Source organism: Salvelinus fontinalis, chromosome 5 (assembly GCF_029448725.1).
Source record: "Salvelinus fontinalis isolate EN_2023a chromosome 5, ASM2944872v1, whole genome shotgun sequence".
NCBI classification, from domain to species: Eukaryota; Metazoa; Chordata; class Actinopteri; order Salmoniformes; family Salmonidae; genus Salvelinus; species Salvelinus fontinalis.
In genome coordinates, this window is record NC_074669.1 from 20,483,334 (window position 1) to 20,510,971 (window position 27,638).

The following is a 27,638-nucleotide window of genomic DNA, read 5'->3' on the forward strand; positions in this document are numbered from 1 at the left end:
CAACGCCTCTCAATGGTCAATACATAGTAACAGCAATCCAGGGTTTATATACATCTACGGTGTATTTAGGTTAGGTTCAGCCTGTTCTTGTTTTATGCGTCAGGTAATTCATCCGCATGAAATGGTTGGATGGAAACCTGGTTAATGACCCACAACTATCAACTGAATTTCAAGTAAGATAATAGCCTAGATCCTCAAGTTATTTGTTCTTGTAAATCACCCAACCACTTCCCTTAGTGTGTCTTGGTTTTAATAATAAGCATCGATGACGCTTAAATTCGTTAAAGGTAATCATGATGGCTAGCTAGCCTTTTGGGTGCAAACGTTGAACATCTACAAGAAGGTATTGGGGAAGGCCTGGTTAGCCTATGAACAATGGCGGTCCAGTGGTGAGAATTAATGGTTGTATTCTGAGACCCCTTGGTCCCTGTGCTTTACCTATAAGATGGATTTGTGAATCGCAGATGTCAGTGAACTCGTACACTGAAATATTATATCTAATTAGAGGTGACTGGGTCAACAGCGGTGGCAGAAAAATTGCCATTTACTTGAGTTATAGCTTCCTGCTTATTCATTTTATTTGTAGCCTACGTTCTAGCAGGGGATCAACCACTCGTTTACGCAAATTCCACAGTTTATACTATTTCAATAGTTATACTTCACTTGAGAAATATTGATCTGCTTAATTTTTTTTATGGCTATTTTTACTTTCGTTACTAGGCAATGTATTTGAATAAAATAAATAACATCCTAATTGTGTCCCTCAGTTTCTATCAAATGTGCATGTATCCACTGTAGGCTTACATCCATCAATTAATCTAATTGTATGACCTAATGTTGACAGTCTAAGTAAAAACATTTTCTACACACTGTATTTAAAATTCAAATGCATGTTTTCGATGCACTCGACAATCAGAGTAATTGAATAATCTTGGGGGGAAAAGTGTAATGAAAATGAAAGTGTTCGACGGGATGATTCCCTTGCCACACCGGCCTGGGTGAGAGGATGGAGGGATGAAGGGGGTGGGTATAACTGGGACACCTGGCATAAAGACGGGTTTAGCGCTTGTGGGGCTGGTGTGGGGTGTAGCCTATTCCCAGAATATCCCTGCTGCTCCCATTTAATCAATTTGATGAGTGTTTTCATTTGACTAAACTACATTTCAAACGTTTAACACACAACGGCGTATGTGGTTTGTAGGCCATATAGCATTACAATGTGAAACAATGGAATCATCCACTAAGTTTGAAATATCCTATAGCTTTAGCTGAAATATCATATCACCATTATGCAAATGTAACAGAATATATTCTCTTTTTTAGACATTGGTTCACCTATAACCTAGTGGGCCTATATTGTCAGTCTGCAAGTGATAGGCCAACTGGGTTGAGTCATGTGGGTAGTAGACTATTATTTATTTTTTACAGCTGCGAAAACGAGTTTGTAGTTGTACAAAAACAGAAAACCAAAGAAAATATCCGAGACAGGTATGTAGAAACACGTGACTGTTCGTGTACCTTTAGGGGCAGGATAGTGTTAAGTTTACCAACAATAGCTGTATAAGCCGACACAATACCCTTTGGAATTGACTGCCTTTATATCCAGAAATTGTAAGTGTGTTTAAATCCAATAAAGATGGATGTTTTAGTTGATTTTAGATAAACCCCAAAGGTGGTTAATGGTTAAAGCATGTTTTTGAGAGGGGTATCTTAGTCCATTTGAAGTGAATATCCACCAAGTAACGAGATAACGATGGCAGTAATTTAGTTAGATATAACGTTGTCAGTTTCATTCCGATTCACTCGAAATGACACAGGCTATGGTGTACGCAAGGTGAATAGAAAACAAACATATATTCCTTATGCCCCAAATGTCTGTTATAATCTTATGTAATTGTTGTATCGGGACAAAATATTCTACAGTTATTGTGTTCATTATCAAAATTATGTTGATTTTATAGGCTATTATTATTCATATTATTGTTGTTATTATTATTGTAATTGCCTAATTATATTATGATTAATAGGTTAAATATATTATTTTAATGTTAGAAATGTTCAATGTTCATGATCATTATTGTAAACACTTGTTGTTAGTAATGGTGGTACAGGTTAGGGTAATAGCAGACATAAGCCTGCCTACATGCTAGGTATTTTGTATTCAGATATTCCGAGATTCAGATGGTCGGCTGCTTGTACAATTTCGTTCAACCTGAGTGAAATAGGACTGCAGGCTATTGTTTATCTGAACGCGTGGGACACAGACCGAGCAAACTGTGCATTTCATTTTATGCTTGAAGAAAATTGGAAGCGAAGATTGAGTTCATCTCGCTTGAACTACGAACTCTCCGGAGGGAATATTTTATCCGAGAGCAGTCTCTCAAACGCGGAATTGAAATGAACACTGTCAGAAGGATTGTGCTTGGACTTCTAATACCTGTCAAGGCTCTCTGACAACAGGTCTTCATTACAGTCAGGTTACATCCTATTCATAGAGATCAGACACAAATATAGTGATTTTGTCCAATCAACAAAATGTAATTCAAATGGTGTTTTAGCCTACACACCAACGATGCTGTTTTGTATGCTATCGGCAACCAGATTCAATAACTCGTATCCTAAGAAATAGGACTTACTTTGCCTGAAGGTTTAGAGCAGAAAAAAGCATTTACCCACATGCAATTTACAGATAGCCTAATTGTGAAATCGTTGACAATATGTGGAAACTGATTAATTTCATATCTCTTTCATATCAGAGCAGGTAGACTATGGATTCGGCTGTATAGACTAGTTAGCCTATAGGCTTAATGTTGCTCAATGTCACATTTCACGTCTCTGGAGAGTGATTTGGCATACCTGACTAGAGCAAAGTCTATCAAGGCATATTGTCATTTTCAATTGACTAACGTTTTACCCTTTCAGTTATACTGACAGAGAGACAATGCTACGAGCAAAGCAAGCATGTATTTATTGCTACTATCCTAAAGAAGGTCCCGCCTTTCTGGTGGCATTCTGTCTCGTCACTACTTCTTCCTTCTTCTCACCTGTTCTCACAAGGAGAATTCTTCCGCCCATTTGAGGCTCGTCCGAGGATCCCATTGGTCCCGGGCGGTGCCCATGCTAGGGTGACGTCACGGTTGCCCCTGCAGTGTGAATGAATCAAGCAGCCTGTATGATCACACCAAAAGAGCTCAGCGAAATCCGGCACGCACAGGACAATATTCCATAATAATAAAACAAACCGGACTTTAACAGGACAGCTAGCTCTACAGAAGGGTCCATACCCAGTTTCTATGTGATATATTCGACCCTTTTCACTAAATAGACGGGAGATTCCGCCTACCGTGTATATGTGTGTGTTTATTCCCGGTTTTGGATCACAATGATGCAAAGTGCGGCTGTTCTACCAACAGAGAGTCCTGTGAAGGGTCTACCGGAGATACTCGGTGTGCCAATGCAACGTAAGGCTTTTCCATTTCCTTTTCTATTGATTATATCATAAGGACATTGGCAGGTGAGCTCTGAAATGCTGCAGGGCACTGTTGTAGAAAATATGTAGCGGTTAATTACACTGGGTTGAGGGACAGACAGGCTAATGAAGACAGTGATATTATTCTACTGGCTAATATGTATTCATATTATTATGACTCTTACTCCACTGACTCATGACTTGTGTTTCATATTATTCTTTGAAGTGAGGATATTAGTAGCATCTCAGTTTGATCTTCTGGTCCTCATATGGAATTTTGTGGAATGCTGTATAGATAGAGATTCTTTATCACAAGTATGTATTGTTTCAACTGCTCACAGTGTTGTTTCCCAACTCCAGCCCTTTGCACGAGTTGTACGTGCAGGTTTTACACTATTTTAGAAGCCCCATGTGCATGGGCCTAGGTTTTGACGTGCATAATAGTTTACACATCAAGACATAGACACACAACGTTTTTTATTTTTTTATTAGCACAGGAATATTTATATTTTCTACCTCCAGCGCTTTTTGCATTTTATTCCCTCGAGCTGTATGAGAGGGTTGCCTCTGGTTTACAATCAGAGACCTGCTAGACAGCTGTTTATTTGCAAACGAGTCTGGCCACGTACGAGAGATCAGACGTTGTCATCACCTACTCTCTATACCCAGCTGGTTTGACTGACAGCTATTACTGAGTCATATCAGAATGATTCAGGCTATATATGTTAATGTATGATTTAGTGTTTCTGTTATAGCTGTGTTTTTGCACTATTGTAGGCTACATAATTGTACAATTATGTCTGTCTTATTATTGTTTGACACATATATGATATTATAGCCTACTAAAACAGGTGGTTTTGTCGTCATTTCTTTGAAAACATGAAAAACATTAAATATTTCACTATATTGTGTGTGCAATAACTAGCCTACCTCAGCATCCAAGCAAAGAATTGCGTATCTTCGCATCTGCTCTTTATCTTCGTCATGTTAATCTCCAGGCCTATATAATCTGATCATGCTATCAAGATAGAACTGGAATTGGATAAATTCCTGACCTAATTATTCATGTGCGAGCCACTGAAATGTACAGATGGACCTATTATGGTTTTACCGCTAATGTTGCTCTTAATCCACAATTAAATACTCCTTTATATCGCAGATCCAAACGAGCCATTGCTTCTTTCAGCGCTGGAGAGTATAAACAAAACATATATATATATATATATCATGATTATTTTTGTTCAAAATCTACACTAATGTCTTACGATTTAGTACATGATTGTATTCAGTTTTTTTTATAGCGTGCACAACAGTTAACCCATTTAACTCATTTAAAAGAGAGACTGTCAAAAACTGTCTCTTGTATTAGTTAATACAACCTTAATTTAGGCTACCATACATTATTTATAAAGGTAATGAAACATAATGCATAATGCACAAAGTGAAACTTAACGCAGAATTGTGAAAAATAATTTGTTTAACCTGTACAAATAGCCTTAATATTGGCGGCGTATGCTCTTTAATTTTGTAAATCAAGGGAGATTAAAAGATTGGGTAAAGATCTTGCCACTCAACCCCCCTTGGTGCATACATGCTGGATTTAATACCGGATTACTCTACGAATAAAAACATTTTAGTATTATGTATCTAAACATTACTATCATGATGAATATGGCTGTTAGCATGCTCTTACGAATAAGGGTAATTATTCTTAAACCGTTTTTGGCACAAAGCCCCAAGAAGAAGAAGATTACTTCCTGAATAGAGTTTACAGTCTGCTTGCTTTGAAGTGTAGGTCATGCAATCTACAAAACATATCAACTATAGGCATATGAGCTCCATAGGCTATGAGCTCGTTCCCTAATACTATAGGCTTCATATAAAGGTGTTACAGTACAGTCATTCCGATGCTGTAGCTAATAAGCACATGACTTAGTTGATATGAAACACTTTTTAAGACCTGTTAAAAAACAAAATTAGTATCCCTATCAGACTGGTGAGAAATTAGCATCTATCGAAATACAGCCGCTTAAAAGAGGAAAGGAAGCGTATAGGATCACATTTTCTTAGATTTGAGGACCCCTCTTGAGGCACACACGAGATCTTAAGTGGTATAATCGTGTGATTTATAAGTCAAGCAGAGAGAGAGAGAGAGGGTGGGGGGGGGGGGGGTGTAGAGGCTATTAGACATCGAGCGTGAATAGGCCTACTGCCAAGATTGGCTGCATGCTGGAGGCCTTTGAGCTATCCTTTCAGCACCACCACTGCCGCCAAAATCTAATGAACAAAAGCACCACAAATCAGAGGAATTATTTCATATGGATGTAAAATACACCTATCTTTAATTTCAGTTTTGTATTAACTCGTATTGAAAATACATGTACTCCATAGTTATCGTATTTGATTGTGAAGTTGATTGGGAAATACCTGTTATGCAAATGAAGGTGGGCATAATGCCACATCACAATAGTAAAATAAAAGATATTGAGCTTTGCAGGATCTTTTCATTTACTTAGGCCCACACCTTTATAAGTGTAATGTAAAACGTATCCCTCTATTCTTTGTGTATGCGGCTTATGTATGAATGTTGTTGATTGAGCAGCCTTCCAGAAACAATAAATATAAATATAAAAATTGTACTCCTCCAAAATGTCGCCTAAAGTACAGAATGAAGAAGCACATGTAGGATTACTACTCGTGACCTCTAAAGCGCACATTTAAACAGCTTGGTATGGGTGTGATTAGATTAATGATTAGACAGTGTGATTTAATGTGTCATTTATTTAAAACAGCAACTAGTTTGGGATAGGCTAATTGCAGACCTTAGATACAGTGAAAATCTTCAACTGCTCGAGCACAGAAAAAATCACCTGGATAATTATTTTGCGCACAGAACGCTGCTTATCCCCATTGCATCAATTTGAATGAGTTTGAGGGGTCCATTCTAATTTCGATCTCCTTATGTTCTTGCCACTATTCTAAGATATTGAAAATACAATTTTTTTTATGAGATGCCTTTTCACCTGGCCATTGTTCACATGATAAACATAAGCTACCAATGCAGGGAAATTACTTCCCGAGGTTTCATATTCTCAAATGAAAAAAATAAGGCTATATAATAATAATAATATGTATTGTTATATCACATTGTAATATTTATCTTTATATTTTTATAAATATAATAATACATCTGATTATTTGGTTTTGCATAGCCTAATCTTAGCACAGCAATAGTGACGCTGCTCTGGTGTTAGGCCTACTGGTAATGTTGATGGTGATAATTAATGGTGTATTGTTGTGATAATGGTGTATGGTTTTTAACACTATTAGTGCTCCTACTTATAGCCTAGTTTTCTTCATTCATGCCATTATTACTCGGTTTAAGATAATAAAAATCGAATCAGTGGGGTCCAATCAAGTCCACTTCAAGGCTAAATATTGTGTCACTGGCACAGGCACTTGATTTAAAAAAGCAGAGTAAAGGAATGGGATCAATCTCAACCTAAGTCGAATGAATGTCATGATGACACAATTTACTCTGTCAGGGTATGTTTTTAACGAGGTCGAATATAATGATGAGGAATTACATTACTGTTTTATTTATTTATTTATTAACATAATTTTACCCGGCTCTGATCTTGTAAACCGGCTTCGGCAATGTTCTGCTCACCTGTCTCCTTACAGTATTCCAGGACCAGGATATTGTCTTAACGCATGCTGTGTATTCTATCTCTCTCTCCCTCCAGAAATCCCCCAGTGTGCGAGCTGTAGTCAACACATCCTCGACAAGTTCATCCTGAAGGTGCTGGACCGCCACTGGCACTCCAAGTGCCTCAAGTGCGCCGATTGTCAAGCGTTGCTGGCAGACAAGTGTTTCTCGCGGGCGGGAAATGTGTACTGCAAAGAGGACTTTTTCAAGTGAGTTTAACTTCTTCATTTATAAACTTATTGAATGGGAATTTCGAACATTTGATTATATCAAGCTTCATGGAATTATATGTAAAAGTGATGTACTTTTTAAGCAAAGCTAGCATTATATTTAATTGCCTACATTCAAGTGAGATAAAAAATGCCAACATGAGTGCACTGGCTTTGACTTGTGAAATCACTCAAATCATCATACAATTATCAAAATTAGCCTATCCTATACCCAACTTTAATTGATCGCACAAAACAAACCATCTTACGTGATTTGGCATTACAAACCAAATGGTCTTGTAGGCCTACTTAAATCCATGACTCTTGCATTTAACATGCGACTCACATAGACCTACACATAACAAACCATAGGCCTATAATTAATAGACTATGAGACTAGAACATAATGCCCTGATATAACAGTAATATTCACAATGGGCATCCATAGCTTATAGAGAGGTCTCCAACCTTTTCTTTGTTGAGATCACTTTATGATTCAAAATGCAAGCCGAGTGCAATTCTCTGCTGGGTGCGGGAGATCAAGTGCTCCTACAATAGATTGTGTGATATCAATTACATTATCAATAGCCTATAGGGTCGAACTATAGTGCATGGGCGGGGAACACAGGGTAAAGTTCTACTTCCAATTCAATTAAATTCCTAAAAATGACTGGAAATAACTATTGCTTCATGCATTTGTCTATTTTCATATATAATAAGAGAGGTCCGTTTTTCTCAATGTAGGCCTTCCCCTTATTATAAATAACGTAGTCCCTTATATTTCAGAACTCGAGTCTCAAACTAGGCTACATGATAACACTGGCAATGGGTCAGTTGTTGTAGCCAATTACTTGCGAGGTACACCGGAGCATAAATTGAAATAACTCGGACTGATGGTGAAGTCTCATCGGAGGGTGGGAGAGAGTGCGAGTCGAAGTGGAGAAGCGTTTTTCATGATTTCTAAAAGTGTTGAATAAAAACAGTGTTGTAATGTTGATCATTGTCTCTGAATGTACTGAAACTGTCTTTAAGGCCCTCGATTAGATCAATGCAATCAATGACTGATATAGAGGGGGAATGGAGGCCCTTCATGGCGAAAACACTGATATCAAATAACTTGTCAAATGCTTCAACATCCTCTTCTATACACGGTCTCTTGAACATTTTGTAGCTTTGTTTGGCCATTTTACTTGAGTCTTAGCTAGCTAGCTAACGGTGAGTAGTCTGCGGTGAGAGCCTACACAGTGTATCCTAGCCTACACAGCGATAGCTACTGTTTACTTCACATGGTATCAGTGCGAAATGACACGTGCCAGAACCCCCCATTATTTTGAAATATTATTTGTTTTATTCGTTTTTTATTCGTTTTTTTTTTCAGGTAAATAATCAAGCATAATTCAAAGTAATTACATAGGTCTAAATAAAATGTATTTTACGCATAGCACTAGATTTTATGTAAGATGTCCTTGAGTGTCCTGAAGGCACCTGCCAAATCAAATATATTATTATTATTGTCTATATATCCCTTTCGTTTTCCCACCCCGTACTGCGTACTATGAATTTCATCTGATGGCGTATGTATGTTTAGGCCAGTGCTTGATCTGGATTTAAATAGGAGCCGGTACTTATTTTGGGTCCCGGTACCATTTATATTTAGGTGCAGGAACTCCTCAATTATTTAGAGCTAAAATTCTATAGGAGGTGCAGAAACTCTAGCAGAAGAAAAATTGAGGTGCCAGTACTCAGTTCCAGTGAGCTCCTGCCCAAGTACTGCGCTTAGGTAAAAATACAACTAATGTCCTGTTTGGAACACTGACAATCGGATTGGGTGGGCTTGGCTCCACAGTGGGTGGCATGCGCCCACCCAGGCATACCTGTGCCTATGCCCCTGGTCAGTGAGGACTTTCCTCTTTGCATAGTTAACTTTCATAATGTTAGAGAAAAGGCTTGTGTCAAGACTTAGTGACATGACCAACACAATGAGGTAAACCAAGCTCAGCATCCTACAACATCCTCCTGCCTTTCTGTCCATGTTGAATACTTATGTTGGATAAGACAGAACACATAACACTCAAACTTTCAACTCCAAAGACACTCTATACAAATTCAATTTATTACTGCTCTACCAGCCCTAGCGGGACACACAAAACAGCAACTTTGATTTTCTTCTCTTCCCTCTTTCTCCCCCTTTTGCTTCCATCTTTTTACGATTGAATTTCTGAGGCATTAAAGAAGAAAATTAAGTTTGACTTTTATCCAAAACAGGATCCGTACAGGCTTTTACTAAATCATGTTTGAGAGGTTTTAATGTCAGAAGCTTCAATGAGACCTAAAAAGCGTGCAAGTCAGAGAGTGGAGGCTAACTTTATTAGGCGGCCCTGGGGACAATAGGGGGGATTTTTTTAAATGTTAAAACTGCAGTGGTGCTGTGCACTAGAGGGACTGGAGAGAGGAAGAGGAAAGGGAGGATGAGGATGGGGCTGAGGCGGGGGCTTGGAACTGGAGTATAGTGCTGGATTCCCAGCAGTGATGAAGAAACTTCACCTTGGTCTGAAGGAAGGGTTTATTTCTCTGTATAGGCTGTGTGATTTACAGCCCCTCCTGAGTCAGTGCTTTATTGGTTCTCTTCAGTGTGTTTACTCAGAGCTCTCTCTATTGGATCTCTCAGCCCCCACTATACCACTACATTGATCCAGGCCATTTGTCATCCTGAGGATCAGCCTACCACCAACACAAATGCATTCCACCACTGATGCTTTCCCCCTCTACAACTTATACAGCTATTAATACTTTTATTAGTGTAAATAGAGGCGAAAACTATGCATGCTATGTCTTAACTATGTTATAGACCTTCTTTGTTATCATCTGCCTCTCCCTGAACTGACTAGGGCTGGATCTACCTGCTCTGGGTGGGGTTTGAGTATCTGACGGCAGGTGTGTATGTGTGTGTGTTTACTTGCAGGCGGTTTGGAACAAAGTGTGCGTCATGCCAACAGGGGATACCGCCGACCCAGGTGGTGCGGAAGGCCCAGGACTTTGTGTACCACCTGCACTGCTTCGCCTGTGTCATGTGCAGCCGGCAGCTGGCCACTGGGGATGAGTTCTACCTCATGGAAGATGGCAGGCTGGTGTGCAAGGAGGACTACGAGACGGCCAAACAGAATGGTAGGTGTCGGACTCTGTCATCCTCCTATTGCTTTGGCCACTGTTTTGTGTGAGTAATATTTTGTCTGAATAATTCAGTCTTGTCTCCTTGGTAAGCTGTTATATTTAGAACATTCTCACCAAATAGACTTGAGACTAGCACCCTCAAGCTGGTTCACCCGTGTGGCATGGTGCTCTAAATCTCTGCAGGGGAGCTGTGGAGAAAGGTGCAGGAATTAGGAGACAGTTAGTTCAGCAGACAGCAAGGTGCAGTTAACCAACCTGGATTCATGGGTAGATGTAACATAATCAACAAAAATCCGTGAGACTCAAATTAGTATGATATGTTATCTTTGGTATGGTATGTATTCATTTGTAGATTTTCATCATCCATTTCGAATGATATGTTACGAATTACAATTTGTATGATATGTTACGTATTACAATTCGTACAATATGTTACGCAGTTGCCATACCTTTGATATGTTATGAATTCCAATTTGTTGTGGCTAACATTAGCTAGGTGGCTAACGCTAATGTTAGCTAGGTTGCTAATGTTAGCTAGGCTATGGATTAGGGGTTAAGGTTAGGGTTAGAAGTTAGGTTAAATGGTTAAGGCTAGGGTTAGGGGACGTGTTAGCTAACATGCTAAGTAGTTGCAAAGTAGCTAAAAAGTAGTAAGTAGTTGCAAAGTTGCTAATTAGCTAAAAGACTAAAGTTGTCCATGATGAGATTCGAACACATAACCTTTGGGTTGCTAGACGTTCACGTTATACGATTTGTATGATATGTTACAAATTACAATTCGTATGATATGTTACGAATTGCAATTTGTACAATATGTTAGGAATTTGCAATACGTATGATATGTTGCCAATTAAAAACGTTAGTTGAGTGGTTAGATGGCTAATGCTAACGTTAGTTGGGTGGTTGGGTGGCTAACGCTAATGTTAGCTAGGTGGTTAGTTGGCTAATGCTAACATTAGCTAGGTGGCTAACGTTAGCTATGCTAGGTGTAGCTAAAAAGTAGTAAGTAGTTGCAAAGTTGTCTGTGATAAGATTTGAAAACACATCCTTTGGGTTGCTAGACGTTCGGTCATACGCCTACCCATTCACCTTGAACGAACAATCACCCTCCTTTCATTTTTGCCTTAAGTAACCTTCTGTCTTATATAACCATACCAAACATAACATATCATACTAATTTGAGTGTCCCGTATTTTTATTCACTATGTTACGTCAAGTCTATGAGACCAGCCTGCATTAACTCCTTTATGTACAATAATACTGAAGAATTGAGAGATCACAAGAGACAAGGGGATAGTGAAGAGACAGAATCATCATAAACCCAGCCGGATGTGGTCCCAGTGTCTCTCAGTGTCCTGCCTGGTCATTAAATCTCCAGTTTCTGTGACCTTTTATGGATCTGATTTTGAAAGCTCTGCCTGTGTATTTATGGAGATTTACATGGCCCACTGATTGTTTATCTTAAGTGATGCAATGCACTTTTACGGTGGGCCACCAATAACTCCCTTCTTCTGGAATTCTCCTGGGAGATTTATGTCCCTTACAGCTAGAGTGGGACAGTTTCAGAAGGGTATCAACTTGCCATACATGGCACCTCAGTCCATTCAAGCAAGTTCTTCACCTGAATTTACTAGTCGATATAAAAAATCAAAAACCCACAGGTTAATTACAATAAAAAATGTTAGTCACAAATATAGCTAAATATCTAAAGGCTATTCTATAATCCTTGCATGTCTTTCTCAGATGATTCAGAGGCAGGTGCAAAGCGACCACGAACCACCATCACAGCCAAACAGCTGGAGACCCTTAAAATCGCCTACAAGAACTCTCCCAAGCCAGCGCGCCACGTCCGCGAGCAGCTCTCCTCAGAGACGGGGCTGGACATGAGAGTAGTGCAGGTGTGTGCCTCACAACAGGATCTCTATTACCAAGCGGAGCAGTTTTCTAGTTTGGACTAGTTTAAGAGAACATCCTAGTGATAATATGTAGATATGAACACAAATTAGAAGAGTAAAACCTCTCTTCTGTATTTACTGAGAAATGTCTCTCATCCCCCAATGGCAGGTGTGGTTCCAGAATCGTCGTGCAAAAGAGAAGCGTCTGAAGAAGGACGCAGGGCGGCACCGCTGGGGTCAGTTTTACAAAAGCGTCAAACGTAACCGAGGGGGCAACAAAGTGGAGAAGGAGAGTTCAGCAGACGATGCGGGACTGAGCGACAGTGAGCTCAGCTTCAGAGGTCAGTATGGCTAACCCAACCCCAAACCTCTTTCATCTCTCTCTCTCTCTCTTCCTCAACTCCTCCTCTTCTTGTCTTCCTTTTCACATATCTCCATGAAGCCTACATGAAAAGAGAAGCTTTGGCCATGCAAATTACATTTTACACATCCCCATGTTTTTATGGTTATTTGATGTTTGTGAGCCCGTTTTGGGGACTCATAAAAGTCTCAAGCCACTTTTAAAAGGAGGCCGTTTTTTACGAGAAATGAAAACACCGTAGCAGAAACTCTATAAAGTAGGTGAAGCTTTTAGTCAATTAGAGGGAAAGTGCTCTGGGGCATTCTTGTTATTGAAACAGCACTGGAGGGACTGTCGGAGACAAATATTTTGTACTGCATGAACAGACCCCCTTTGTTTGAGCTTAAGGTACATCATGACTCTTTCGTCTCTTACTAAGCGCTGGGGGAACACTATTAAGTACTACACACCTATGCCATTTACCAAGATGAAATCCAGATTGTTGCCTCAATAAAATGGTTTCATAAAGGCACTTAATTCTATTTAAAGATAACAGCTGTATAATGTTGATATAGTTGATGACAACTCCATAGAAGTGTTAAAACACCACTGTGTGGCTAATTGATAGTAGCTAACTCCCTCCTCTCTTCCACCAGACGACCAGATCCTGTCAGACCTGGGCCACACCAACGGTCTATATGGGAGTGTGGGCGACGTGGCCAACGGAGGCTTGTTGAACGGAGGCTTCTCTCTGGACGCTGTTGGACAACCCTATCATGACATTCGGCCGGGCAGTCCCTACGGCCTCCCCCAGTCGCCGTCGTCCATCGCCTCGCTGTCCGGCCACACCCCGCTGCTCAACAACCTGGGCTTCACCATGGACAGCATCATGATCCAGGGGGGGCAGGGTGGCGTGGGACAGGCTCTCAGGGCCATGGCAGGAGGCCCCACCTCTGACCTCTCCACAGGGAGCAGCACGGGCTACCCAGACTTCCCCACCAGCCCTGCCTCATGGTTGGACGAGATGGACCACTCCCAGTTCTGAGCTCCACCATGAACACAGCAGACTGACTGGGGAACAGAGACAGACGAAGCAGGCTTTTTACATTTCTATTTCCCTGAAACTGATATAGTTTGTTGTCCAATAATGGATGTGGAAGTGGTAGACATGCTACACGTCAGCTACCCTCCCACCACAACAGAGTAAAGGAAGTATGGAGACCCACCACTGACCAGAGCAGAGCAGTGGCGCCACACAGAACAGAACGGAAGGACGAAACACTACTGAATGTTGAATTTACACTGTATTCTACTTTTTTTATGGATGGATTTTCTTTCATTCTTTGAAAAAAATGGATTTGAAATTTCCAGCATGAGTTTGTGCATTGGGATGGTGTTGGTCATTAAACCCTGAGCCAAGCCCAAACAGCTATCAGCAATGTACAGTGGTTAGCTAGCTTAGAGGAAGTATTTAGTGTTGTGCGCATTGCGTCTATGCACTTAGCTAGCTACCGTCCCATAGCTTACATTGCATATGAAGTGTGACTGGCTCATCCGTGGATGTACGGAGAAAATGACCTATTTATTATTTTTTGGGGGGGGGACTCCCCCACATGTGTTTCGTGCACTCTGATTGGCTCAAAGTCAAGTTATTGGCCATTGACGAGCATTGCGATTCTACAAGTAGAAACGGTAGGTTATTCACTACCGGGTCAGCACGCAGCAGGTGCCGCTTTTGTTCTAGCAAGAGAAGGAACGGCCTCCCACTCCTATCAACAGTGAGATTCTCTGTGAGTTTCATGCTGTAGGGCCCCAATCTAAATGGAATCCCTAAAAAAGAAGCTTCCTGCATGCTTCTGAATGAGGAGGATCACTGTTGAAAAGCATTTTACATTGGCAATGCACTTTACACTTCTCTTTGTACATGGACAGCAACAAACAGAAGAGCGATGAATGCACAATACAACCCAGCAGTGTTTCCATATTAGATACTTTTTTCAAAGTATCACAATTCCTATGCTAAGTTTTTTGATGTAATTCTGAAACTAACAGCACTAGGTTTTTAGGAATTACTCGATGTTGGTCCAGCTGTCTGTACAGTGTGGGAGCCACAGATTCTTCTGTGTGCAAAATGGGGAAGTTGAGAGGGGGAAGTTGCTTGCTAAAAACCCAATCTCTTCTGTAATGTAGGTGCTTGACTTGTTCTCGTCTGTGAATGATCTCTAGTCCTGGGATTTTGTCAGTATTTATTTCTCTGTTGTCCATACTCCCAGGATATGCTCTCTGCTAATAGTGGAGAGGCTCTCTGCTAGCAGTCATGGTCATCAAATGACAGTAGGGTAGAGAGAAGTGCAAAGTCAATTCAACAAGAATGTGGGAATTCACATTTGATATCCTCTTTTATTGGTGCAGCTGACAACATGGGGATTCCTAGATACAGGAACAGAATAATGGTTTTACTAAATGTTTCATTAATACAGTATATTTATTTATCTAAAGAAAACACACACCAACCTAATCTTGACTGAGGATCATTCACTGTTAATGCTGAAAAGCCAGTACTGATCCTGCTTAGGAGCTGCTCTTCACTGTCAACAGCTGTAGCATCACTCCTCAAAGTAAACACAAGCAAAAGGGATTATCAAACGTAATACTTAGAGCCAATGTAAAGCGGCTGATGGCCTGATTGTCATGGTATTGGAATATGCTGTCGTGTCGTGCATCTTACATGACACCCCACTGGGTGAGATGAGAGTTGTTGTTTTTTTACAAAATCTGTCTTGTCTGATGGTGTTGGTTTCAAGGCTTTCATGTAGTGTCTAAAGACCACTAGAGTAACTGTACAAGGAGGCACCTCTTTGAAAAAAAATAAATGATCTAAGATACCATGACATAAACTGAGGTAACAAAATGAGATGCTGATGGAACAATTCCTGTAAAAAAATCTCAATGTCTGTTAATTTATATTTATTTTTGTGTCAATTGCCAAATGTGGAACCAGCTGAAAAGAGCATACATTATGCCAACCAGAAAGCAAATCAATAAACAGTAAAACAACACATGTAAATGTACACACACACACCAATATCATTCTTTTCAATCTATGTTGCCTCAGAACTTTGCTTCTTAATTGTTGTACATTTTGTACAGTTTCAAAAGGTGTTGACAGTCTTATTTCATGAGCTCTATTTATTTCCATGTGTCTTTGAAAAAGATGAAACAGAGCGCACCGAATCTATTCATATAAGCCTTCTGTGCGATGGTATGAATTGTGTACAGTAAAAACTATACGAGGAAATAAAGCTGAATTGTCTTTGGATTAAAGTGCTGTATTTCTCTTTAATGTTTACATGCACTTTCTCATTATAAAGCAAATAGCAGATACAGTTAGAGGAGACATGTCTTCTGACTGAAGAAGAAAACGAGCAACAACTCAGCAGTAGGAAGGCGGTACAGTAGCTATGGCTCACCACTTAGGAGCCAGGAGAGAAGAGGAGGGACCATGATTAGTGTTTCCTTCACACAGGGAAAGGTGCGTCAGACAGGCAAAGCAATGCCCTAGGGATTGTTCACGCAAATTCCATAATTTGTCAATCTTGTTCTTATCTTGGAAGTAGCATATGGGCCAGGAGTGACTGCCATCCATGATTCATCTGTTATTTGTTAGCTATAGCCATGCAGCCTTGTACCTGACTGATTAACACTGTGTGTTAACACCAATTCTGTGGTAGCAAACCATTCATGCAAGCTTGCGAGAACAGGCTGGCTCGTGAAGCTAATGACCATGCACCACTGCATAAGAATAGCATCAATTACCAAATATCACTCACTTCAGTATAGTAATCCCATAGGATTGTAGCTATGTGTTTATTGAAAATGTAGAGAATATTATTTTCACTATAATCTTACTTTGAATGAGCTATCCCTTTAAGGATGAACTGATACAAATATTACACATTCAATTATGGAGATCCAGTCAGTAAATCAAACAGACTGTAGTAACCATGGGTGGGTGTTGGTTTTCTGTATCTTTATTCGCAAACCAATACACTAACCCCGTCCCACACATAGGAGAGAAAAACAGGACGAAGCAGCACATCTGCTCAGCTGCTGCGAACACTGATCCCTCTGCTACTAAAGACTGCACCAGATTGCAGTTTTGCACAGTCAAATCTTTCCTTAATCCGCACACTGTTAACTAATTGTAAACTGCCTTGTGAAATATGGATAAATATGATTTGTGGTCAGGCAAGATAGCAGAGCAGCGTTAATACAGGACTGTATACAACCACACATCATAGTAAATGAACCAAATACGACCAGGCTCTATTTGAAGTTCCTTACAATTCAGCATCACTATAACCCATGTGCTAAAGAAGTGTTGTTGGCTAGACATCTGAAATAGGCCTAACCTGGCTACATATTCATAGTAAAATTAAAACAAATGTAAAATTCAATAATATACAACACAACTGTTATCCAGACCTTTTCTGAGTCTTACCAGGTCCGTCCTAAACTGAAGTATTATCAATTTGGTTGTGTTTTAGCTCCTGTTGTGTAGCAAGAAAAGATCAGTCTAGCAGAACAAACACGTTTGCATAAAACGCCACAAAACAAGCTGATTTTATTCAGCTGATGACAAGCCATGACCATTAATGGATACCCTTTAATAGTGCTGCCTTACAAAGATAAACAGCAACAAAGACAGTTCGGATAATTTACACGGCACTTACAGCACTAGTATACAAATAAATCTTGGAAATTCCTGCACTGTTGCTTTTGCAAAGATGACAAACACAAGCACAAATGCCATTATCATCGATCTGTGGCTTCTATTACAAACTTCCTGAAGGCAACAATTCTATTAATATGTAAATATATATTTGGTTCAGACTGAACTTCATCTTGGACATCAAGACAGTATATTTTCCTCAAATTATGGCTTATTTTAAAGATGCGAAATGGTTGCCATGACAGTGTAGCTTTAAAGGGGGTTGAGTCACAGAGAGGCTTTTCAATGACAACTTCAAGGTTGTTCTTCTGTTTGAAGTGAAATTAGGTTCTTTTCACTGGGTCATCATAGCAGAAATTAGATAGTTCACATATAATTAAAGCGAGGGAGGGTTTTCAACAGGATATTGGCTTCAGTGCCTGGTGAGGTGTTGCTTATTAGAACATTCTGGTGAGAAGAACCATATAGACACTTGTCTATGGAGCAGCTTGGATCACTATCGCCTCGAGTAGCAGCAGACGGCAACGCTTGTTTATCATGCACTAAACACACAGCTTTGCAACAGAGACTTATCGAGTTCTCGTGAAGATATTAGAGGGATGCTTTTCAACAGCAGAGACAGCAGAGCTGTTGAATTCCAAGCAATACTGTTCTGGGGACTAGTGAGCAGATTGCATTAAGAGTTAGCCAGTACAACAACATGCCATTGCTTTTAGCCCCCAGACTGGGGAGAGAAAGAGAGGCAGAGGAAAGTGCTCCAGCTCATCCCTGTAACAAACCTTGGCCATCTGTCACTAATGGTGTTAGAGAGGCGACTTGTAAAAATGCATAAACGTTAAGTAAAGAAGGTTTGAGAGGAGGCACTGTCAAAAGTGAAAAGCTCAGAGAAAATTGAAGCCCATAATGGAAACATAATGGGCTTAGTGTCACAGTTGTGCAGACATGCCCGGGGAGTATGACGTCACAGACTCCTACCCCAACCCAATCGAGATTCAGGAAATTACTGGTACATGGGCGAAACAGCTTTTTCAAATATACCAACAGCATTATTCCTGGTTGTGTAGGGAATGCATACTGTAACAAGCTGAGGGTCATAAGAGCTCTCCTCAGTGATACCGTAAGAGAGCAGACTGTCTGGGCTGGGCCGTCTCTGTTCTGTATACTGGGGCCATGGTGACTGACAGACAGCAGTCAGCATGACTCTTTTTGGTGACTGTTATTTAATGCCTCATGTTCAGGGAGATTGAGAGAAAGAGGGATTACAGCATGTCCCCATTGTTTGTTCAAATGTGCATTAGCTTCTTTATCAAGCGGTGGTTAAGAGCTGAGATTCCAGATTTAGTATTCTCATCTGGTGGGAGGGAGGGAGGGGGTGCCAAAGAGACTGCTCTGATCAGAAGGGCTTACAAAAAACTAAAGCAGATTTGGAGGCAGCCCATGTGTTGGCTATTTGGAGAACATCCAAATATATTTTAAGTGACATAACAGAGGGTGGGTATGTGGGGTGGGCCAAGGGAGACAGAATGTGCTAGGTGAACAGTTCACTTAAATGAAGAGGCCTAGCCAGGCGATGTGTGTGTTATATAGTTGTTAGTCATCATGGGATAAGGTTGAACTTTTAGTTCTCCATGCTCCATCTGAATATAAAATTGCATATTAGATGTTTATTTTTAGGATGCATTTAAATATACAGTTACATTGTCTTCTGCTTGTCAAGAATGATGCCAACAAAAATGCTTAAAACATTATTCTGAATAATAAAATAAGTTTGACTTACTCCTAGGGTAAAATGTCCATACGCTGTCCAAATGTATTTTAAAGATTTTTAATCAGCAAACACAAGACAACCAAAGGTAACACACAATATCTGAAACAGAAGGAACCTATTTTTGGTTGACATTTCTTTCTTTTTTTTTTTATAGCAATGATGACGGATGGATTCCTTGGAATGTGACATGAGAGATGATGAAGTGGTGGCAGGTTGCACTGCCAGAGTGGGATGACCATTGCACCTATCCGGTGTATGTGACAGTAAAAAACATCATCATCATTACTAAGAGGGCTGGATGCTAGGTCTGGGGTGGGCACAGGCTGGAGGGGAGGAGAGGGAGAGGAGGGCGAAGCTGGGCCTAGCCCTTGGAGGCGGTGTACTGGCGCAGCAGTGAGGAGATGGAGCTGGATTCAGTGACCTCCTCGGGCAGAGAGCCCTCCTGGTCCTTAATGGACGGGTCTGCCCCGGCCTGTAGGAGCAGCTCCACTATGTCAGCAAACTCACACGCAGACGCTGCAGGACAGAGAGGGGGAGTGGAGGAGGGAGCAGAGTAACAGAGTAGGGTAAGAGAGAATGAGAGAGAGAAGAGGGAGAGGAGAAAGGGAGAGAGAGAGAGGAAAGAGATATAATTGTGATGCACTTCAGAGGTAAAAGGATCCAGGGTTGACTACAGGTAAAATGCCATGAAAGCAGCTATTTCCATATATCATTTTGGGCGGTATGACAAGAATATACACTTATCTGTATATCTAACAGTACCCAAATCACTAATTGAAAAGGATAGGATCACCTTCAAAAGGCTTCAAGGTCACTGGAGACATGATGCACACAGCTACGTCTGAACACAACCTCTAAGCACAGCTCATTGGTGTTAATATTCCTTACGTGTTTAACCTGAGTGCAGGAGTCAATGAAAAGCTCATATGGAGGCCCATTGACATTGCCCTGAACCTGTGGTTGGCTGAAACACTTATTTTGTGCCGATTTGCAATTGGTTTCCCACTAAAAGGACTTGCAAGCTAGGCTAAGATATGAGGAGAGGGCTTGCATTTTCTTAAACAAGTTAGCGAGTCACAGCGCTGATGCACCTAGATTGCTCCACGCTCTGAGTGTTTTCAATCACTCTCTCCTCTTAAAGAGAGCTATCCTGCTCCTGTGTGATAGGCTGATGTCAGAGGGAATGGCTGATTGACAGCAGGCCCTTTTAAACCTCCAGCCCAAAGGTGGCTAAAGTGCCGCCCGTTCTTAGCAGGGAGAAAATAAGAGGCGTGGTTATGTCAGGTTCGAGATTTTTCTTCTCCTTCTAAATGTTATTTTATTTTCCGGGCTGCGTGCGCCATACGGGGGCCTTGGGCTGTAAAAACCCTCATCCCCCCGGGAGTCGTTGAGAAGGAGAACAATTTATAGTGTGCAGTAAACCCTCAATTAATCATTTGCCAGCCACTGTGGCCCAGTGTAAATAGAGGTGGAAATGAATTTTCATTCTCTGCTATTTGTCTCCTGGAGTTCATCGCTTATGTTTATTAGTAATTTTTTTATGCCCGATCCTCCTGTCCCTGCCTGGTTTGGTGGCAGTGGTGGTGGTCTACTGTACGCCAGCCACGTGACCAGTCCCCACACTGCAGCCGCCAAGCCCAGCCAAATGCCCACTCAGCCCAGGGCCAGATGGTGTCCCCCCCCTCACACACACACCAAGGGCTCAGAGGACATGGGGACCGCCCATGGGAGGGGGTCTTGAGAGTCCGAGGAGCACTGTTGATTTCCTTGGGGAGACCTGGTGATTATTACACACAGCCCCTCCATACGCACAGATACAGACAAACACACACACAAACACACCCTCTAACACTGACATAGAGAGATGGCAAGAAGGAGGGATGAAAGAGACGCTGATGGATGAAAGGCACCTGAGATAGCAACAGCAGTAAAAGATGGAGAAGAGAGGGGGATGAGAAAGAGGGAGAAAAGAGGCAGAGGGGGACATACGCAGGGCCAAGAGAGCAGATGGTTCATGGTTTCCCATCCAACTGTTCACACTCATAAACAGATTCAATTTACATTACATGTACATACATACAAACACTCATACACAAACATAGCCTAGAGACACATCTTCATCCAGAATTCCAAATTAAAATCTGTGATATCTGGAAGATTACCATAATGCAGTGCTGTCTGGCCCTCGTCATCCTGTGAAAAGAGAGAGAAATGTTAAGAAACCCGAGAAGAGTTCCAGACAAACAGGTCTAACTTGTCCATAACACAGTAATAGGGTATATAAAACAAGCTTAATCGTAGAGACAACCATTGCTCATAGAGACAACCATTGCTCAATGAAAGAACCGTAGCCTTGTCAGTTGTAAAGTTGTGGCTCGCAAACTTCGCAGTTGAGAAAACTGCTTTTACCTCTCGACTAAATCAAAAACCCAATGATTTCCCCATAAAGGGGATTATGTGAAAATATTCAATATTGATCTCAACCTGAGCGAACGATTAAACCTTTCAACTTGAGACTCTATAGCAGCCTGAACCAGGGGAACCAATGGCATCATCCCAGTATCCACCCCTGAGCCCTAGCTGAGCCCTCTCTGAGCCCTCTGCCACAGGTTAACACACTGTGACCAATGGGCCAGGCAGAGCAGGCAGACCTCTGTGCACAAAAGGCTCAGAGGGAGGGAACAAAGCCTAGGCATCTCTCGTCATTGTCCTGGGGTGAGAACGTGCTAAACGCATTACCCATGGAGGCCGTCCCATCACACAATGGTCTTGGTACAAAGGAGCAGTCTGCCCTGAGCACCGTCACCGTTTGGGACAAATTGAAGTGGTGTCTATGGTCTGAACTGAGCTGATATGAAGAAAAACAATATTTAGGACAGAGGTCAGGGGTGTAAATCCTGTGGGCTGTGTGTGCAGGCGGCATGAGGCCGGGAGTGAAGAGGTCAGCGGGGTGTAAATCCTGTGGGCTGTGTGTGCAGGCGGCATGAGGCCGGGAGTGAAGAGGTCAGCGTGGGTGTAAATCCTGTGGGCTGTGTGTGCAGGCGGCATGAGGCCGGGAGTGAAGAGGTCAGCGGGGTGTAAATCCTGTGGGCTGTGTGTGCAGACGGCATGAGGCCCGGGAGTGAAGAGGTCAGCGTGGGTGTAAATCCTGTGGGCTGTGTGTGCAGGCGGCATGAGCCCGGGAGTGAAGAGGTCAGCGGGGGTGTAAATCCTGTGGGCTGTGTGTGCAGACGGCATGAGGCCCGGGAGTGAAGAGGTCAGCGTGGGTGTAAATCCTGTGGGCTGTGTGTGCAGGCGGCATGAGGCCCGGGAGTGAAGAGGTCAGCGGGGTGTAAATCCTGTGGGCTGTGTGTGCAGGCGGCATGAGGCCGGGAGTGAAGAGGTCAGCGTGGGTGTAAATCCTGTGGGCTGTGTGTGCAGACGGCATGAGGCCCGGGAGTGAAGAGGTCAGCGTGGGTGTAAATCCTGTGGGCTGTGTGTGCAGGCGGCATGAGGCCGGGAGTGAAGAGGTCAGCGTGGGTGTAAATCCTGTGGGCTGTGTGTGCAGGCGGCATGAGGCCGGGAGTGAAGAGGTCAGCGGGGTGTAAATCCTGTGGGCTGTGTGTGCAGGCGGCATGAGGCCGGGAGTGAAGAGGTCAGCGTGGGTGTAAATCCTGTGGGCTGTGTGTGCAGGCGGCATGAGGCCGGGAGTGAAGAGGTCAGCGGGGTGTAAATCCTGTGGGCTGTGTGTGCAGGCGGCATGAGGCCGGGAGTGAAGAGGTCAGCGGGGTGTAAATCCTGTGGGCTGTGTGTGCAGGCGGCATGAGGCCGGGAGTGAAGAGGTCAGCGTGGGTGTAAATCCTGTGGGCTGTGTGTGCAGGCGGCATGAGGCCGGGAGTGAAGAGGTCAGCGGGTTGTAAATCCTGTGGGCTGTGTGTGCAGGCGGCATGAGGCCGGGAGTGAAGAGGTCAGCGGGGGTGTAAATCCTGTGGGCTGTGTGTGCAGGCGGCATGAGGCCGGGAGTGAAGAGGTCAGCGGGGGTGTAAATCCTGTGGGCTGTGTGTGCAGGCGGCATGAGGCCGGGAGTGAAGAGGTCAGCGTGGGTGTAAATCCTGTGGGCTGTGTGTTCAGGCGGCATGAGGCCGGGAGTGAAGAGGTCAGTTTAACTCTGACAGTGTATGACACGCATCATCAAGGCGGATTCGTCTCCAGCGTGCCTTTTCACCCCCTAATGATGACAAACTGCAATATTGTTGTCACCAGCTAGCCACTGTTCAGATGGAAACATCTAGAATACATCCAGTCACTGAGCTAACCGGCTGCTTCTTTAGAATCAGAATCACTTTTACTCGCCAATAAATGTACATACCCTGAATTTGACTTAAAGAATAGGTGCTGTCAGCAACAGACATTGTACAAACAGGGTCCCGTGTGTTGGCAGAGCATGGAGCTTGAAACGCCAGGGTTGTGGGCTCAATTCCCACGGGGGACCAGTACAGAGAAAAAAAGTATGAAAATGTATGCACTCACTACTGTAAGTCGCTTTGGATAAGAGCGTCTGCTAAATGACTTAAATGTTAGAATACAGACGTCAATATACAATATAAATACAGTAAACATAAAACTCTGGAGTATAGTCTGATTACAGTGGGAATATACAATTTCATTGTGGATAATGAAGAGTGAGAAAGTTAGACGCACAAATATCATACACACCCAAAACTGCTAACCTCCCGTTATTGTGAGAGGTTAGCATGTCTTGGCGGTATGATAATTGTGCGTCTAACTTTCCCACTCATCATTATTCATTCAGGACTATCCGTAATCATGGTAGTGTCGACATTAAGGGAGATGTCTTCAGAAACATATCCTATTCTTTTTTACAATAAAAGTGACTCCAAAATGACACAATACATTATTTACCAATACTTTCTATTGGGCACAAAATATTCTGAAACACAAACAGCAAATGCATCAAACAAGTTTGTAGAGTCACAAGCTTGATGTAATCATTGTATGCTAGAAATATGGGACCAAGTACTAAACTTTTATCCCAATAGTCACTTAATCCCTTATGAAAAGTCACTTCATCAACTGTTCAGGTGATGGGCGGTTTTCATCATGATTGACCTGAACTGTCTGCCAGAGCGGAATCTTTGAAATATAAGGGCAGGCGCTGATCTTACCGGCACACTTCCTGGTCCTGAAGGCGTGCAGGTCCTTGACAGCCGATGACCTTCTCCACAGACCGGACGATGCGCTGTAGTTTGCCCTTGCAGAGGGCAGACGCAGACCCAAACGGTGATAGAAGAGGTGAGGATGGACTCAATGAAGACGTGTATATTTTCTATTTGAGATTCTTCAATGTAGCCACCCTTTGCCCTTGAATGAGTAGGTGTGTCCAAGCCATTCCTACATTGTCTTGGTTGTGTGCTTAGGGTCGTTGTCTTGTTGGAAGGTGAACCTTTGCCCCAGTCCAAGGTCCTGAGTGCTCTGGAGCAGGTTTTCATCAATAAACTCTCTGTACTTTGCTTGATCCTGACAAGTCTCCCAGACCCTGCCACTGAAAAACATCCCCACAGCATGATGCTGCCACCACCATGCTTCACCGTAAGGATGGCCCCAGGTTTCCTCCAGGAGTGACACTTGGCATTCAGGCCAAAGAGTTCAATCCTGGTTACATCAGACCAGAGAATCTTGTTTCTCATGGTCTGAGATTCTTTAGGTGCCTTTGGCAAACTCAAAAGGAGTGGCTTCCATCTGGCCACTCTACCATAAAGGCCTGATTGGTGGAGTGCTGCAGAGATGGGAGAACCTTCCAGAAGGACAACCATCTCCACAGAGGAACTATGGAGTTCTGTCAGAGTGACCATGAGGTTCATGGCCACCTCCCTGACCAAGGCCCTTCTCCCCCGATTGCTCAGTTCGGCCAGGCGGCAGGCTCTAGCGAGTCTTGGTGGTTCCAAAATTCTGCCATTTAAGAATGAGAGACATTTTTTTGGGTAGATCTGTGCCTCGACACAATCCTGTCTCGGAGCTCTAAGGACAATTCCTTCGACTTCATGGCTTGGTTTTTGCTCTGACATGCACTGTCAACTGTGGGACCTTATACAGGTGTATGCCTTTCCAAATCATGTCCAATCAATTGAATTTACCACAGGTGGACTCCAATCAAGTTGTAGAAACATCTCAAGGATGATCAATGGAAACAGAATGCACCTGAGCTCAATTTCGAGTCTCATAGGAAAGTGTCTGAATCCTTGTATGTATGTAAATAAGGTCTGTTTTTTTTATTATAAACAAAATTAGCAAAAATGTCTAAACACCTGTTTGTGTCGTCATTGTGGGATATTGTGATTTTTTTTTATTTCATTCACTTCAGAATAAGGCTGTAACGTAACAAAATGTGGAGAAAGTCAAGGGGTCTGAATACTTTACAAATCAACTGTATGTACCCAGTAGGTACCTCAGGTCCTCCGGCACTGGCCTTTTAACTATCCCTAAGCCTAGGATCAACAGGTATGGAGAGGCACCTTTAGTTACTATGCCGCCAGCCTCGAATAGCTGTTTTTGTCTTCTTCTGTGAAGCACATTGTTGCATTCCATGTCTGAAATGTGCTGCATGAATAAAGCTTGACTTGATTTGAACATCAGTAAATCCTCTTTTTCTTAGCCTTTGGCCCTAGCTTATTAACCAGTGAAGACAACCATTAGTGGAACCAACCCAGTGTCAGACAAAGACTGTCGAATCATCCCAGAGCATGGGGGGGGGGGGGGGGGGGGGAGATCACCTACGCTGCTTGATAAAGGCTCTCTCCAACGATCCCAGAGTGAGATCCTATTGTTTGCCCTGAGCAGCACCACTTCAGGGGCCTGCTGATTCCATTAGAGAGTTCAATTCCCCCAAGATGGATAGAATACTGATGCAAATGTCCTCAACCATAAATGGATCGGGAGAGACACAGTATTTTCCTGTGGTCTGCCTCTAAGGTAATGTTGAGTATTCAGTACAATGTTAGTGTTAGGTTTAATCCCACTTGATGTGCAAAGTATAAATATCAAATACACACAAAAGTACAAATCCGGACAATAAAAGCATGTCAGTGGGCAGACGCTCTCACACACACACACACACACACTATAGTTGGTCTATTGCCCTATGCGATAGAGGCAGAGTGGCAGATGTTTAGCGCAGAGGCAGTGAGTGGGACCTTGATGCACACAAATACATACAGGAATAATTAAACTGTAAGGGGTTTAGGTCTTAATCTGCTCCCTCCAACTAATCTGGTGTTAGTGCCGGACGGCTGGGACAGCACGGTGTGTGCAGGGACACTCCCAGGGTATGACAGGGAGGACACGCAAAAGTTGTCTCATACAGTACTTAACAAAACACACACACACAATTAACAGATTAAAAGTGTATAAAATAAGTGGGCAAAACATGAAGTAACTAATGCCAAACCAAACATGTAAACATAAGTTTGTATTCAAAATATATTAACTTAAAACAGACTAAAAGCATGTTTGTACATCTTAGTAAAATTATGAAACCAAAAGCACCAGATTTCCTTTAAAGGCATATATATGTGGCAGCAGAATCCAGAAGTAGGACCCTGCAGGTTGGTGCACTACTGTGACTGACTAAAGGGACCATGTATGTTAGTGGAGGTGAGGGCTCTGCCCTTTACTAGGCTCTTTAAAGTGCTGCAGTGTGGAAGCTGGCTGGTCCTGTCTGTCTGGGAGCCAGGGGGGGGGGGGGGGGGGGGGGGTCCTCTCGCCTCTCCTCTCAGCATTTACAAATGCTCCAAGAGGGGCTTGATGGAATCAGGAGAAATTGGATTGTCTCCCATTTGCTTTTGGAAAAAGGAGGAGACTTCCTAGCTGGAGGTAGCAATTTTCTATGTAGCTCTCCATCCCATTACAGAAGCACATCACAGCATAGCTCTTTTTTATTTATTTTTATTTTTTAATAAATGTCGCCAAAGTTTTCCTTGCGTTGCAAAAATGCCTCGATGGATGTCAGCATACAGCTTAACCAAGCAGGTTCCATACAACAGATGAGAGGAATGAGAAGTAGGGGGAACATATATACTGGATCTAATGGCACAGAGGGCAATATGGTTTGGAGAGTTTCACCAAGGAAATTGATTGGTTTTGTGTGATGGCAGTACTGCAAAAAGACTACTTACACAAATCTATCATTCCGTTTTTTCAGATTGAGAGTGGTATGCAACGTTATTTGAAGAGGTCTGCACAAGTGAATCAAACTATATATTTTTGTCCGGCTGCCTTTTTTTGTGTGTGTACAGATAGAGGATCCTAATTTGATCAATCTTTTGTTGCTGAGAATTTCCCTGCGCCGC

The 27,638-nt window shown here is 42.4% G+C and overlaps 2 protein-coding genes across 2 annotated transcripts in view; one reads left to right on the forward strand and one right to left on the reverse strand.

Moving 5' to 3' along the window:
• Positions 1-3,163: 3,163 nt before the first annotated feature.
• LOC129855289 (LIM/homeobox protein Lhx4-like) lies at positions 3,164-16,117 on the forward strand. Its single transcript, XM_055922784.1, has 6 exons — positions 3,164-3,461; positions 7,216-7,387; positions 10,350-10,552; positions 12,302-12,456; positions 12,623-12,794; positions 13,450-16,117. The coding sequence occupies exons 1-6, from the start codon at positions 3,383-3,385 to the stop codon at positions 13,836-13,838; spliced, it is 1,170 nt and encodes a 389-aa protein (XP_055778759.1). The 5' UTR covers positions 3,164-3,382; the 3' UTR covers positions 13,839-16,117.
• A 3,217-nt stretch (positions 16,118-19,334) lies between these two features.
• Positions 19,335-27,638, reverse strand: part of acbd6 (acyl-CoA binding domain containing 6) — a 37,686-nt gene continuing 29,382 nt past the window's right edge. The window contains exons 7-8 of the mRNA XM_055922785.1: positions 21,456-21,486; positions 19,335-19,809 (exon numbers count right to left, since the gene is read on the reverse strand). Coding sequence (XP_055778760.1) covers positions 19,655-19,809; positions 21,456-21,486 — 186 coding nt within the window. The 3' untranslated portion in view covers positions 19,335-19,654. The remainder of the gene's footprint in view (positions 19,810-21,455; positions 21,487-27,638) is intronic.

Coding starts and splice junctions, on each gene's coding strand:
- LOC129855289 (XM_055922784.1), top strand. CDS start 3,383: ATGATGCAAAGTGCGGCTGTTCTACCAACAGAGAGTCCTGTGAAGGGT. Junction 7,388..10,349: donor TGCAAAGAGGACTTTTTCAA/GTGAGTTTAACT, acceptor GTTTACTTGCAG/GCGGTTTGGAACAAAGTGTG. Junction 12,795..13,449: donor CAGTGAGCTCAGCTTCAGAG/GTCAGTATGGCT, acceptor CTCTTCCACCAG/ACGACCAGATCCTGTCAGAC.